Here is a 14,255-nt window from a genome sequence, read left to right as displayed (position 1 = left end):
AGTTCTTTGACTTTGAGATCTCTAGTCCATTAACCCTTCTGTTTTCTCATTAATAATCACCCACTTCCTGTCCTCAGATTCTTCCGTAGTCAACATGGAGTCCATGACCCATAATTATCACTTCCGAACAAACACCAGTGATACTCTTTTCCCTTTCTCCTTCTATAATGGCTTACATCCAGCTCTCTTACTTTTTGCCTGGCAGGCTGCTCAGTACTTCTAGAGAGAGACACAGCCATGGTGACTGGTCTTCAATTCAGAGCTATACTAACATGACTCTTTTCACCAGTTAGGGGCTCTTTTCTAATTTCCATTGTGTTGAGGGCTTATGGAGGTACCTCTGGATGGTAGACTTGACTAGAGACTTTCAAATGCTAATTACCCATTCCTAGAAAGTGTATTCTTTTGATGAGGGTACTTCAAACCTTAACTAACCGTGGGGGAGGGTGGGGTGGGAGGGGATATATACTAAAACCACCTACTACTGTTTTTGATCAGTTTACAGAGAGTGTAACAATAGACAACTCTGAAGTCAATGGCAGTGATCTATCATTTTCCTGAGGCTTTGAATTGTATATAGGGAGGCTTCTCATTTTAGCAAGTGAGAGGAGGCATGGAAAGATTGTAATTTGAGGGTAGTGTTGGGTGAATGAATTTTCTCTTTTGGCCCTCAGCAGAGATTTGTGATGTTATAGGAGGCTGTCTTGAGGGCTCTTATGGGAGGCAGGTATGACCCCAGAAGAAAGACTGGAACAGGTTTGAATTTGGAGCTGGTTCAGGAAGTGGGCTTCAGTTGGCTGAAAGTAAGGAAGGTTTTGGATATATTGATGAAAAAGGGACCCCCACCAGTCCTCTGGGAGGTTTTGGTGGAGAGGATTAACCAAGAGGAATGTCTCAGTGGAGTGTTTTGTTTTGTTTTGTTTTTTTACTAGTTTTGAGTTTGAGAGAGTTCCTTAAATTGTTTAATTATGTGGGAAAATTATATGCTAAACAATTGTGGTGTTTGCAGAAGTCTCTGAGTGAATATTTGGTCAATGCCAAGATTTCACCTCTTTTATATTTGACTATAATGATGTCATTGCTGGGTGTTTGGATCATTTATATAATGTGTTTGCACACTAATCATAGCTTCACCTTTTAATTATAGGCAGACTTATTGGTTCTACCAAAAGGCATAGATAGACTTCTGTTAAATTTTATTAGAATTGTTGGCATAAGTTCAGTTGGAGAGAGAATTTCTACTGTCAACTGGTTCATTATATAGCCTTTTAAATTCATATGAGCCAAATTTTAAACCACTGAGGTAGCTTTCCTATTGAATTCTCTTTATCACAGGGAGGTTCTATCATCTTTATATTGCAGCTATTGATTTCTCAAAGTACATTTAGATTGTTTTTAAATGACTTTTGGTCTTCTCATTGAAGATGGATATCTTTTTCTGTCTTACAGTCAAGATAAATTTATGTTTATATATAAGTGATTTTTCTAAAATGCAAATCTGATCTTGACACACCCTTGCTTAAGATTTTCTTGGCTGTATCCATTTCTTATCTATTTCTTCGCTTCAGTCTGTCAGATTTGAATTCAAATGCCAGTGCTTTCTTAACATTAAAGGCATTTCTGATTGAATACATACTTTTTTCATTTTCACCTCTTATCAGTTCCATATTTACTGATTTCACTTATTTTAAGAGATTACCAAATGAACTATGTTCTCTTAGGACTTAGGATCTCGGCATTGTTCCTTTTACTTAAAATGCCTTTCTTTGCTATACTCTTCCCCTGATCGTCTCTTATGTATTCCCATAAAACTTAATTACATCTACTAAATTCTAACTTTAACTAGACTTCTTTAAATTTCATACTGGTTTTTACTATTTCCATTAGTCACACTGTATTATAATACTTGGTTTTCTTGTCTGTCTCCCCTACTATATTTATAATTTTTCTTAGTGGTAATTTTTTTGCTTTGTTCTAATTTTTAAAAATTTATATTTTAAAAATTGTGATAAGATACACGTACATAAATTGTGGTATAACATTTTAATCATTTTCAAGTGGACTGTTCGGTGGCATTAAGTATATTCACACTGTTCACACCATCACCACCATCTATCTCCAGAACTTTTCTCATCTTGCAAAAGAGAATCTCTGTACTTATTAAACAATAACTCCTCATTCCTCCCTCCCCCCAAACTCCTAACAGAGACTTTTTGTCTCTGTCAGTTTGATTACATATCTCAAATAAGTGGAATCGTACAGTATATGTTCTTTTATAATTGGCTTATTTCACTTAGCATAATGTCCTCATAGTTCATCTGTGTGGTAGCATGTAAGAATTCCTTTTTTAGGCTGAATAATACTCCGTTGTGTGTATGTATGTATGTAGCTCTTTTATCTTGTTTATCTTTCCGGACTTGGCACAGTTTCTGGCACATAGATGTGGCTCAGTGAATGTGTATTTTTGGATGAATGTGTATGTCATGGAAGCGGTGTGGTGTGTGGAGCTATTGGGAAGCTTGGGTTTTAGTCGTGGCTCTTCTATTGATTTTGTCTGTGATCTTGGGTAAATAATTATCAGTTCATCTTATTTCTATAAAATGTTGATACCTGACACTTCAGAAGGCTCTGGAGATGGTTAAATGAGATTCAGAGGTCCTCGTTCCCAGAGCTCCTGAGGTACAAGGTTGCTACAGTGGAGCAAGCTTCGTCAGTGTGAAAGTATTCACTGATAAATTAATCTCTTACAGAATTATTCCTCCCTTAGACAGGCGAGCTCCCTGCCTGCCCCGCAACCCCCATCGTTTGGAGTACATTTCTTGATTCTTGGAGAACAACCAACAATAGAGAGTAAATACCTTGCAAATTGACTTCAAGGGGAAATTGTATAACTTGCATACTTGCTTGAATCTGTCTGCACAGCTAAGGATAAATAGGGATTTGGAGATTAGATAATCTGGAGAGGTGCTATCTGGATGAGAAATAAGCAAGCCCCTAAAAAAGAATAACTTGAATTTTAAAGAGGTATAGAGGGTTCTTGGGAGAATTGATGAAATCCTGAAATATTTTGGCCGAGATGACCTTCAATGTGATCATGTTATGCCCATCAAACAGAATCTGTCATTGTGCTGACATACAAGTTTTCAGAAAAATCCTCTTTCCCCCAGACTTAACAGTTCATCCTAAGAGTTAGTGTAGTTTTAATTATAAATTGGATTTTTGTTAAATATAAGCCCCCCTGAAAAAAAGTGAAAATTTTACTCTTAGTTTTCTTTGTTATTTGAAATAAAATTTTTGTCCCTGTTTTAAACGAATTCATTTTTACGTGGCCTTTTTCCGGATCAATTATTTTCAGGAATTGAGGATTTTCTGTATTAACTTATTCAGAAACTTTTTTTCTAAATCTGTGTAATGCCAAACAAATAAGAAATTATAGTAATAACCGTAAATGATGAGCATTTTATGGAACAGTGTCTTTATTGGTAATTTATTTTCTTAAACATAATGGTTGTTGGGACTTCAGGTTTATCCCACAGGTATTAGTTTTAGAAACTAGAACAGGCAAACATTTTACTTCAGGCAGGTTCAACACTTCAGGGTGGCCTAAAAATATTTGATGTAGATTCATTTAGTTTATGTAGAATTGACTTATTTAGTTATGATGTAATTCAGGTTAAAGAAAACAACTCTCGCCTGAAATTCATTAATGACTGAATGTAACCATGTACTACAAGGAAATTGAAAAAAATTGTATTTAAAATATTTTTAAAATTCATAAACGTCAGATAAACCTGATTTTAAAAAGAAACTGTGTATACTGTGGCACTGTTATCAGAAAAAACAATCCAGAAGCTCTTTAGTGTTAGTTCTCTATTTTTGTCTAAAGAGAAAGTCCTTTCTTTTTTCTCTTTTTCTCTTGCTTTTCCCCCTCTCCCTCTCTCTTTCATCTCTAGATAGATCTATGAATTAAATCACAGCATCGAAGAGGGATTTTAGAGATAATGTAGTTATCCACCTTTTCTCTTTCTTGGGTGCTTGAAGTCCCTTTTTAGCCAGTGCATTTGATCATACAGCATCTGCTTGGAACACCTTCAGTGACTGAAAACTCACTTGTGGGAAACAGTCATTTCAGTTGGAAATTTTTGTTAGAAGTTCTTTCCTACTGCTGAGCTGAAACTTGTGTTTCTGTGTGTTAGTGCTGTGCATCTGATGTGCTGAGAGTGGCTCTAATCCTTCCACTTGACAGCCTGGATCAGTCAGGGTAATCTTGGCTTTCCTGCCGTAATAAACAATCTCTAAGTCACAGAAGTTTAACAGATTGTACTCTTAGTTCACACTTGATGAGATTATCTGCATGTCCACTGTGGATTAGAAAGGGGCTTGTGATCTTGGTCTCAAGGACCCGGGCTGACAGAGGGATCGTCGGTCCTCTCAGATGTGGCAGAGGGCGAGAGAGCTTGGGGAGGTCTTGCACAGGCAGTGAATGTTCTGGCTCAGAACGACACACATCACGTCTACTCAGAATTTGTCAGCTAGAACTTGTCACATGGTCCTAACCGCATCACAGGGCGTGGGGAGCGGTCGAAAGTGCAGTTCTACCACGTGCCCAGAATGGCAGAGAACCAGAATACTTGGTGAACGACTGTCACACAGTCGTTCAAGAATTTGGAGATGTGTTGTCATGTCTTCGTACGCTTCTCTTGCATAGGATAAAAATTCCTAATATTTCAACTCATTGTGATACGATTCCCAATTTCCTAAGCCATCCAGACACCCTGCAGTTTTTCTGTGTTTTTACTGATGGGTATTGTCCGGAAGGGAACACAGTATTCCTGCATTCCTGTTGGAATTTTTTTCTTTTCCTTTTGGCAGTCTAAAATCAGGTAGTATTAAACCAAACAGTGTTCGGGTTAGTCTGATAACTTTTCTAGAGGTGGCTTTAAATTGTGTCCTGCGGGGCGCCTGGGTGGCTCAGACGGTTAAGCGTCTGCCTTCGGCTCAGGTCATGATCCCAGGGTCCTGGGATCGAGTCCCGCATCGGGCTCCCTGCTCCTTGGGAGCCTGCTTCTCCCTCTGCTTCTCTCTCTCTCTGTCTCTCATGAATAAATAAATAAAATCTTTAAAAAAAAAAAAAAATTGTGTCCTGAATGGTTTAAGTTCAGAGTAAGACAGCTGCAGTATGGGACAGAGATAAGTTTTGAGACTTGGATTCAAGGCCTGACTTTCAGGAGCTGCTTTATGCAGGGCATGTTGCATGCTTGTCCTGAGCCTATTTTCTGATTCTGATAGATAGAACTTAACAGGATTGATGAGAATGTGAGCAGACGTGTTTTTATGGACTTGACATAAAGCGGTATTAAGATACTAAGTGTTACTAAGAAGCATTGTTTTGTTTCCTTCCGACTAGTTTCAACTTAGTTCATTAGGGACTCACTTGTGAGTGTTTGAGTTCATACCTAGATACATAATGAAGTAGTGAACATATATACTACAGTCCTTGTGGGTGTAGATCATCAACACATACATTTTTATATTATTATTGAAAAAAGTCAAACTGATGTGCTGCCTCTCATTTGCAGGTAGGGTTCTTTCACAGTCTACTCCTGGGACTCCATCAAAGACCATAACAATATCTGAAAGTGGTGTTATTGGATCAACTTTAAATTCTACAACACAGACACCAAATAAAATAGCCATCTCACCTTTGAAATCGCCAAATAAGGTAAAAAAAAAAAAAAATTAGCCACAAATGCCAAGTGTTGTGGTTAATGCCTTTATGTTCTTACTAGTCACTTTAGATACTTCAGTTTTAATATATTCCCAACAAGTAATAGGCATTCATCGAATACTAGATTAATTTAGTAATCAAGGATATATGGCAGAAAAAAAGTCTTACTCTAAACACATAGTAACCTAGTAATCATTTTGCATGCTAAGATAATTTCCATGGCCCATATGAAGGTGGGTGCAACAGAAATCTTTTGAATGAGGTACATGATGTGTTTAGTTTTTCAGTTAATATTTGTGCAAAATTATTGTCTTTGGGAAGTCACATATGTAGTGACTATATGAATATAAAATGTTAAATGTAACTTTATTATTGTTATTTTGATAAAATACTCTGTTTTCTGCTTAAACTGTCCTGGATTTCATGGAGATCTGAGCTTTTGTTGGGAAACAGAGTACCCAGAGTACTAGAAATTGCCATCAAATGCTGGTAACCAGATTCTCAGAGTTTTTAGACTTAAGTACAGTTCATTCAGAGCATTCAAAAGCTTTTCATAATTTGTTTTCATCTTAAGGTAGCTATAATTTTACTCTTAGGTCAAGGAAGTAGTCTTTGCTCACTTTCCTAAAACATACCGAGTCATTATACCAGCATAACATTTTGAAAAGGTATGTTTTAAAGGACATATTCAGGTGGAAAGCTAAGCATCATTATTCTGTAAGATGCTGCCTTTGTGATTCTGGAAACTTACTACCCTTTGTACTGCCTTTTCCCTTAACTTATTATTCATAAATAGAACAAACATTAAACATTTGTTTTACATTTTTAAAAAAGTATAGCTGGTGGCTTATGTCTTAGTGAGACTTGAATATAATGTATAAATATAATGTCTCTTATAGTTCATTAAAATGGGATTCTACCTGCATAATAATAGAAAATAATTATTTGCTTAAATGAAATGAATTCAGTAGATATTTGAGTGCTAACTATGTGCTATGCATAGTGATAGGCATTGGGGATAAAAGCATGAATAAGACAAGTTTTTCATTTCAACAGGGAAGTTAGACTTAAACATTAAAAATTGCCCTACAGAATCATGGTGGTCACAAGTGGGTTGATGAGCTCTGCTGTGTGTCAGGGAAGTTTTATACAAAGGCTATTCTTGAAAGGTCTTAACTTTAAAGGTGTTTTGGGTCTTAGCTGTGGGTGAGCAGAGGAGGCTTTCTGGATTGAAGTAATACTTTACACAAAAGTGGAAAAGTGTGTGGCCCTTTGAGGGAACTACATTGCTTTGGTAGTGTAGAGCTGAGGGTGCTGAGGTTAGATGGAAGGTTTTATTATCTTCAGGGGAGTTTGCCCTGTATTGTTCTTGAAGACTTTCTGTGGCTTTCCATTGCTTCTAGGGGAGTGGTGTCCTTGTCTGCACATTGGGATCACCTGGGGAATGCCCGGTTCCTACCCCCAGAGACTGTTTTAATTGATCTGGAGTTTGGCCTGGTATCAGGATTTTTAAAAGCTCTCTAAGTGACTTTAATGGGTACCCTAGATTGAAAACCACTACTCTAGGATAATATGAGATATGCATTTTTAAAAAGATGATTCTTGTGGCATTTTATGAAAGATAGTTTGGAAGAAAGTAAGTCTGCATTCTGAGAGAGACCAGTTAGGTTAGTGATTCTCAACCTTGGCTGAACTTTTGAAGCACCCTGGGACCCCTTGAAAACACTAATGGCTGGGTCTTATCCCGACTCCGTTTAAATGAGGGTCTCTAAGACTGGGGCCTAGGTATTTTAATATTTTAAAATTCTTAAGTGTGGGCCAGGGTGGAAACTCACTAAGTTAGATTATTATAGTACTTTATGTTTGAGCTAGACTAGTAGCTAAGAGGCTTGGGAAGAAGAGATGTGTTAAAAAAAACTTTAAGACATAAGACTGGATGTCAGGGTCCTACGGAGGGGAAGACTCTAGGATGACTCCTAGATTCCTGACTTGAATAACAGAGTAGGTGGTGGCACTATGGACTAGTATGACTGGTATATGGGCGATACCTGATGGCGTACAAAGAGGAACTAGCTTGTTTTTCTCTCATCCTTGACTTTAGCCATGAGATCTTGGATCTTCCTTCCCTACCTCTTGACAAGAGGTTATTTTTAACTGTAAGAACAAGCCTTACTTTGGTGGTTAAATTCACAGGTATGAAAAGTCTAGTCAAAACCTTAAATCTAGTTGAAAGCTTCTCTCTTCAACTCAGACCTAATCATGGCTCAGGGACCATGTAGTGGAGAAGAGGAGTATAATCTGTTCCTTACGCTCTTCTACCTCCTCCCCCCACCCGCGCCTTCTGCTTTTGGCTACTGATTGGAAGGAAGATTAGAAGAGAACGGACAAAGTTTTATATGACTGAGACTGTTGTCATCTAGTGGCCAGTGTGGCAGGTGTCCAAGTGTGGACTTTTACAGATGTGCATTTAGGAAAGTTTTTGGAGACCCTTGTGGATATGTCCACATTGCCCAGTTCTCGGTCAAGAGTGTGGTACACACTCAGGCTATCTTTGGCAGTTTTCTCCTGGCTGTCGCTTGACTCCTGTAGTCTACAGCCTTTTACTGCAGAGCCACCCTTACAGCAGAGGTACATGTCTTTGGCCCATCAAGATGCTGTAGCCCTTCTGCAGGCTGGGACAAGTTTCTGTGTTCACATATGTCCTAAACTCCTGGGGGTATGTGTCAGGTTCTCCCAGGAACTCTCTCATTGCATTCATTTCTGGTGTGGCTAGACCAAGATAGACTTGAGACTTTATCACACACACACACACACACACACACACACACACACACACACACACACACAGTTTCTTTATCACAGTATGTTGCCAACCAAAAATTAAGATGTCCGTTTTCCCTTCTTAGAGTTGTCACCCAGTCTATCCCAGAGATTTTCTTGGAGAGCCCCTGCCTTTGTTCTTACTGAGGTATAAAGCCTAAGCATTCTGTCTTTATGAATTCACTTCTATTTCTAATCTGTTTTGTTTCATTTTCAATAGGCAGGAGGTAGATGACAGGGATGCTGTCTTTCAGTAAGTCCGCCATGGATGTCTTGTCTTACTTTTTAGAGTGTGGGGGTTTATTATTTGTAGTTCTCACTTCAGCCAAATTTGAGATAGTAGAAAAAAATCACATTATCGTTTTATACTAGAGAGGAAATACAGGGAGAATAGCTGATTTGGGCAAAAAGATACTGTTTAATTCTTGGAGATGTTGGTCATCGAAGTACCAGCTGAATAGCTAAAGGAAGATGTCCATTAGGAAGCTGAATATAGGCAGTGACTAAAACTATGCATAGAGATGAAATCAAGGGAGCATGAGGTTTTCTGTAGAGAGAAGAAAGCAGGACCAAACCACAGAAATATTAAGAGTTAGTAGAAGAGAAGGAGTCAGTGGAAAAGAAGGAATGGTAAGAGAGGTAGTAGGAGAAACTAAAAAAAACTGGAAGGGGAGATGACTTCAAGAATGATATTGGGCTATAATCTCAAATGTTAGGAAAGTCAGTTAAGAAAAAGACTGAAAAATAAGGATTTGCCCCATTGATCATTAGTGGTCAAAAGGAAACTCCAAATACCCACCTTTTCCTACCTGCCAACATTCACAATCTGACCACCATCTGCCTTGAATAACCAGGAATTCTCTCATTATTTATCCCTGTTTATATTGGGTAACATCCAAAGGCCCAGATTCCTATAACACGTTTTATCTCTCACATCTAATCTCCTTAAGGCTGTCAATATCTTCTGTCCCTGTTCCCACCTATCCCCTACTTTTGAACTCCCTCCACTGTGCCCTCCCTGGAGTTCATAATCAAAATAATACCCTAAATCCTCAGTCTCTTTACTGAATGTTCCTTTTATTTTCTTGTTCTAACAGATACCCAACTCTCCCTTAGGATACTGCCCCAGCAGACCTCTTAAATGATGGCCATTTTTTTCTCCTTTAGTCCTTAGGCCACTGAGCCTGCGGTGGAGGGGACAGGACTGTGAGTCTTCCTTGCTTCTTCTCATTACATTCTTCAGACCATTCTCACTTTCTTCTCCATCTTTGAAACTAATGTTTTCAGGTTTGTTTTGAAAGTCAGGCATGTCTAATATTTTCTCAATTTACTTGATACTGTAGTTGTCTGTTATTGTAGGACATATTTCTTCCATTATATTTATTTTCTAAAGTAATCCTCAGTCTAAAGTATTTATTAGATATGTAAATAAGCACTAAACCAATGAAAATGTTCTACATGGTTTACTTCCTTCTTGCTTTAGATTTTAGCAGTGCTCTTCTCTACTTTCTGACACTTAATGTCTTTTGTCCTGTAATCTTATTCTTACCTTTAAGTACTGTTTTTTTTTCATGGCATATTTGGATTTATTTCAGAAATGCAGTGTGATTTAACATTCAGAAATCTATCCATCGAGTTCACAACATTAATAGGAAAAAGAATAATTTTACAAATATATACAGTACATCTCAATACATGCGGAAAAATCCTGATGGTAGCCAGCCTCCGTTTTGGTTAAAAATACTTCAAACAATAAAAATATAAAGATACTTTAGTAATTTGAAAAGGTAGAAAATGCATCAAACTTCATGTTATGTTGCAGTGTTGAACAAGCATATCCACTTCCCACACTTGTTCAATCCTACTGCATTAATGTGGTATTGCAAGAAAAAGAAACAGATGGCATAGGGTTTCAAAAGAAAGTAAAAAAATGTCACAGATTACATATTATGTTATTACATACATGTAAAATTTAAGAATCTGCTATTGAACTATTAGAATTAATATATAAATTTAGCAAGATGATTAGATACATAGTCAATATAAAAAAATCAGTGTTTCTAGACCATTTATATTTAATGTAATTGTTCATATGATTGGATTTAAATCTTGCATCTTACTAGTTATTTTCTCTTTGTCTCATCTCTTTTTTTTATATAACTCTTCTTATGCCTTCTTTTGGGTGAATTGAATAGTTTTTGTGATTCTATTTTATCTCCACTATTGGCTTATTGTAGTTTAAACTTTTAAAAAATGTATTGGTTCCTCTAGAGTCAAATAATACATTTTTGACTTATTTATATTTATGTCACTTCATGTAGGGTAAGAACCTTATAGTTGAATACTTCCAGTTCTTTTCTCCTATCCTTTATGCTGTCACTGTTAAACATTTTACTTTTACATGTTATGAACTCCATAATACATTTTTTGTTTTTGCTTTACACAAAATTACCTTTTAAAATAACTAAAAATAAGAAAAGTAAGTCCTTTATCTATTTTCATTTTAACTATATCTTACACACTTGCTTTCTTTCTGTAGGCCCCAATCTTAGTTTGGTATAAAACTCCTCCCTAAAGAACTTTCTTTACGAGGGGTGCCTGGGTGGCTCAGTCGGTTGAGCATCCAACTCTTGGTTTCAACTTGGGTCTTGACATCAGACCCCACATCAGGCTCCACACCCAGTGGGAGTCTGCTTGTCCCTCTCCCTCTGCTCTTCCCCCACTTGCATTCTCTCTCCCTCTCAAATAAATAAGTAAAACTCTTAAAAAAAAACAAAAACCTTTCTTTAGGAAAGTTTAATTTTCTTAGGAAAATTGAAATTTCTTTTAAGGAAAATTCTGCTGACGAGATTCTCTCAGCTTTTGTATTGCATGAAAAAGTCTTATTTTGCTGTTACTTTTGAAAGATATTTTCACTGGGTAAGAAATTCTAGGTTGGCAGTTTTCCCCCAGTGCTTTAAAAAAGTCACCCCATTGACTTCTAGATTGCATAGTTTTGGCAAGAAGTAATGTTGTAATTTTTATCTTTTCTTCCTTTGTATATGTAATGTGTCTTTTCTGCCCCTGCCTGCTTTCAAGATTTCCTCTTTATATTTGGATTTCTGTGATTTGACTGTTAATGTATCCAGCTGTGTGCTGTGTTATTATTGCTTTCTTTTTTAACTATATATTTATCTTGATTTTAAACTATCTTGGATGTAATAATTTATTGTCTTTTATATTTTTTGAAAACTTTTGACTATTATCTCTTCAAATATTTCTGCCTCACTTTCTCTCTTCTCATTCTAGAACTCTATTTTTAAAAATGTTAGACTGATACAGATCCATAGCTCTAGATACTCTCTTCTATTTTTCCTCTCCCACTTTGTTTTCTTTTTGTTTTGATTTGGGTAATTTCTATTGACATGTCTTCAAATGCATTGATTCCTTCCTCATTTTGTGTGGAGTTTACTGACTAGGCCCATTGAAGGACTTCTTCATCACTGATAGTTGTATTTTTTAAATTTCTAGCATTTCCATTGACTCTTTCTTCCAGTTTCCATCTCTCTGCTGCATTTCCCCCACGGTTCATTGCATGTTGTCTTACTTTCCTACTGAGTCGGCTAATATAGTAATCATAGTTATTTTAAATAGTTATCTGATGGTTGCAACATCTAGGTCATCTCTTAGTCTTCCTCTCATTTTATTGCTGGAATGGCTGGCTGGACCCTTTAAAAATTTTTTTTGGATATTTAAACTTATACATCTAGGGTGGGGAAACCATATTCTATTAAAAGTAGGTGACTTAGAACACAGAGTGAAGCTGGGCTGTTGATTCATTTCAAATCTGATCAGAAAGATTTCAGGATAGTGAACTTTTGGATAAATGAAGCTCAAGAGAGGTAAAGGTTTCCAGACCTTGTGTTCTAGAAAATTGGATCAAAGAGGGGCACCTGGGTGGCTCATTCGGTTAAGTGTCTGCCTTTGGCTCAGGTCATGAGTCCTGGGATTGAGTCCCACATCGGGCTCCCTGCTCCTCGGGGGAGCCTGCTTCTTTCTCACCCTCTGCTGCTCCCCCCTACTTGTGCTGTCTTACTCTCTCCCTGTCAAATAATAAATAAAATCTTTAAAAAAAGAAATTGGATCAAAGAAAAGAGAGGTTAGAAATTTCAAAACCCTTTCTTTCCCACCAGTTTGGTCTTAGAGTAAATAAATATTCCTAAAATGTAAGGCCTCATCGTACTTTATGTAATGTTAATGGTTACCTTTTTTTCCCTTAATGTCTTTATGATGAACGTGAATCCATCTTCAAAATATCTTACTGTCTACTTTTGAGAGTTTATGTAAATTATCTTTGATATCTTTGAATATACTTTATATATACTTCTTGTCAGTTTTGCTCTCCAACCCAGGGGAGTGCTTTTCCTTTTTTACTTTTATTTGGTAAACAAATTGTCCTCTTTGCCTTGCCTGTGGTAAGTAATTGAACCATCACCTAGCCATTTAGAATGCAGACTGCCATGTGAAGAATTTCAGAGCATAAGCTATGTATGGATGGTTTAAGAAAAGCTTAAAATAAATAAATAAATAAATAAAGTTTCTTCTCTGATTCCTATGACCAGTATAACTTCTTGAATTCTTCCTACTTCTGGCTCTTCTAGGTTGGAAGAATTCTATGAAGCTTTTATAATTAAATTCTAGATTCAACAGTTTACTGTAGTTGCTTTGTCATTTATCTCTCTGTTCCTGTATCCATTAATCACCTTATTTTTAAAATTCATTTCAGAGTAAGTTGTACATGTCCAGTATACTTCTCCCCAGATATTTCATCAAGCATACCACTGACTAGAATTCACTATTTGTTTAGAGGTTTTTCATTTGAGGTGAACTTTATGTATACTGAACTATGCAGATCTTAAAGGTACCATTAGATGAGTTTAGATAAAAATGCATATATCTATGTAACCCAAATCTCTGTTAAGAAAGAAATATTGTTATCATTGTAGGAAGTTAAGAAAAGTTTTTCCTAATTATTTTTGAATGTATCTGGATAAACAGGGCACCTATCATTTGACAGGTTTGGGTAAAAAAACATTTTTATTTTATTTTTTTTAATTTTTTCTTTTTTCTTTTTTTTTTAAGATTTTATTTATTTATTTGAGAGAGAGAGAACACAAGATGGGGGAGCAGGAGAGGGAGAAGCAGACTCCCTGCTGAGCAGGGAGCCCGATGTGGGACTCGATCCCGGGACTCCAGGATCATGACCTGAGCCGAAGGCAGTTGCTTAACCAACTGAGCCACCCAGGCACCCGTAAAAAAACATTTTAACATATGTCCTAGAAATTGAGAAACAAATGACTGCAGATTATTAAAACTTTTGCTTGTAGTTCAGATAGGTTCCAGGTTTTTTTCTCTCCACTAAATTAAAGGAGGACCTAAGTGAGTTTTCAGATCATTAAAAATAATTTTTGATGGTAGAATAAATTTAAGTTTGGGTATAAAATTCAGGAGTTGTTCAGAATATTAATGTATGTTATTACAATAAATATTCATCTGTTCATGTATACTTATTTGTGCAAATAATGTTTTTAGTATTTATAAGAAAAATACGAATAGAATTGGTGCTGAACTCTCACTCTTGCAATATGTAATGTTCAGCTGTGAGTATGGGAAATAATGTTAAAAAAGGAGTACCATCATCCATCTGATTAAGAGATGCATTCTAATA

The 14,255-nt window shown here is 36.5% G+C and overlaps 1 protein-coding gene across 10 annotated transcripts in view; it reads left to right on the top strand.

The window, feature by feature from the left end:
• Positions 1-14,255, top strand: part of LIN54 (lin-54 DREAM MuvB core complex component) — a 79,508-nt gene that overhangs the window by 33,773 nt on the left and 31,480 nt on the right. For 8 of the 10 annotated variants that reach the window (XM_078068862.1, XM_078068863.1, XM_078068857.1 and 5 more), the window contains exon 4: positions 5,580-5,722. The exons of the other annotated variants lie outside the window; for them this stretch is intronic. In XM_078068862.1, the coding sequence (XP_077924988.1) occupies positions 5,580-5,722 (143 nt within the window). The remainder of the gene's footprint in view (positions 1-5,579; positions 5,723-14,255) is intronic. 10 annotated transcript variants of the gene reach the window in all.

Source organism: Halichoerus grypus, chromosome 3, assembly GCF_964656455.1.
Source record: "Halichoerus grypus chromosome 3, mHalGry1.hap1.1, whole genome shotgun sequence".
In the NCBI taxonomy this organism is placed as follows: domain Eukaryota; kingdom Metazoa; phylum Chordata; class Mammalia; order Carnivora; family Phocidae; genus Halichoerus; species Halichoerus grypus.
This window is presented reverse-complemented; position numbering and strand designations above follow the sequence as displayed.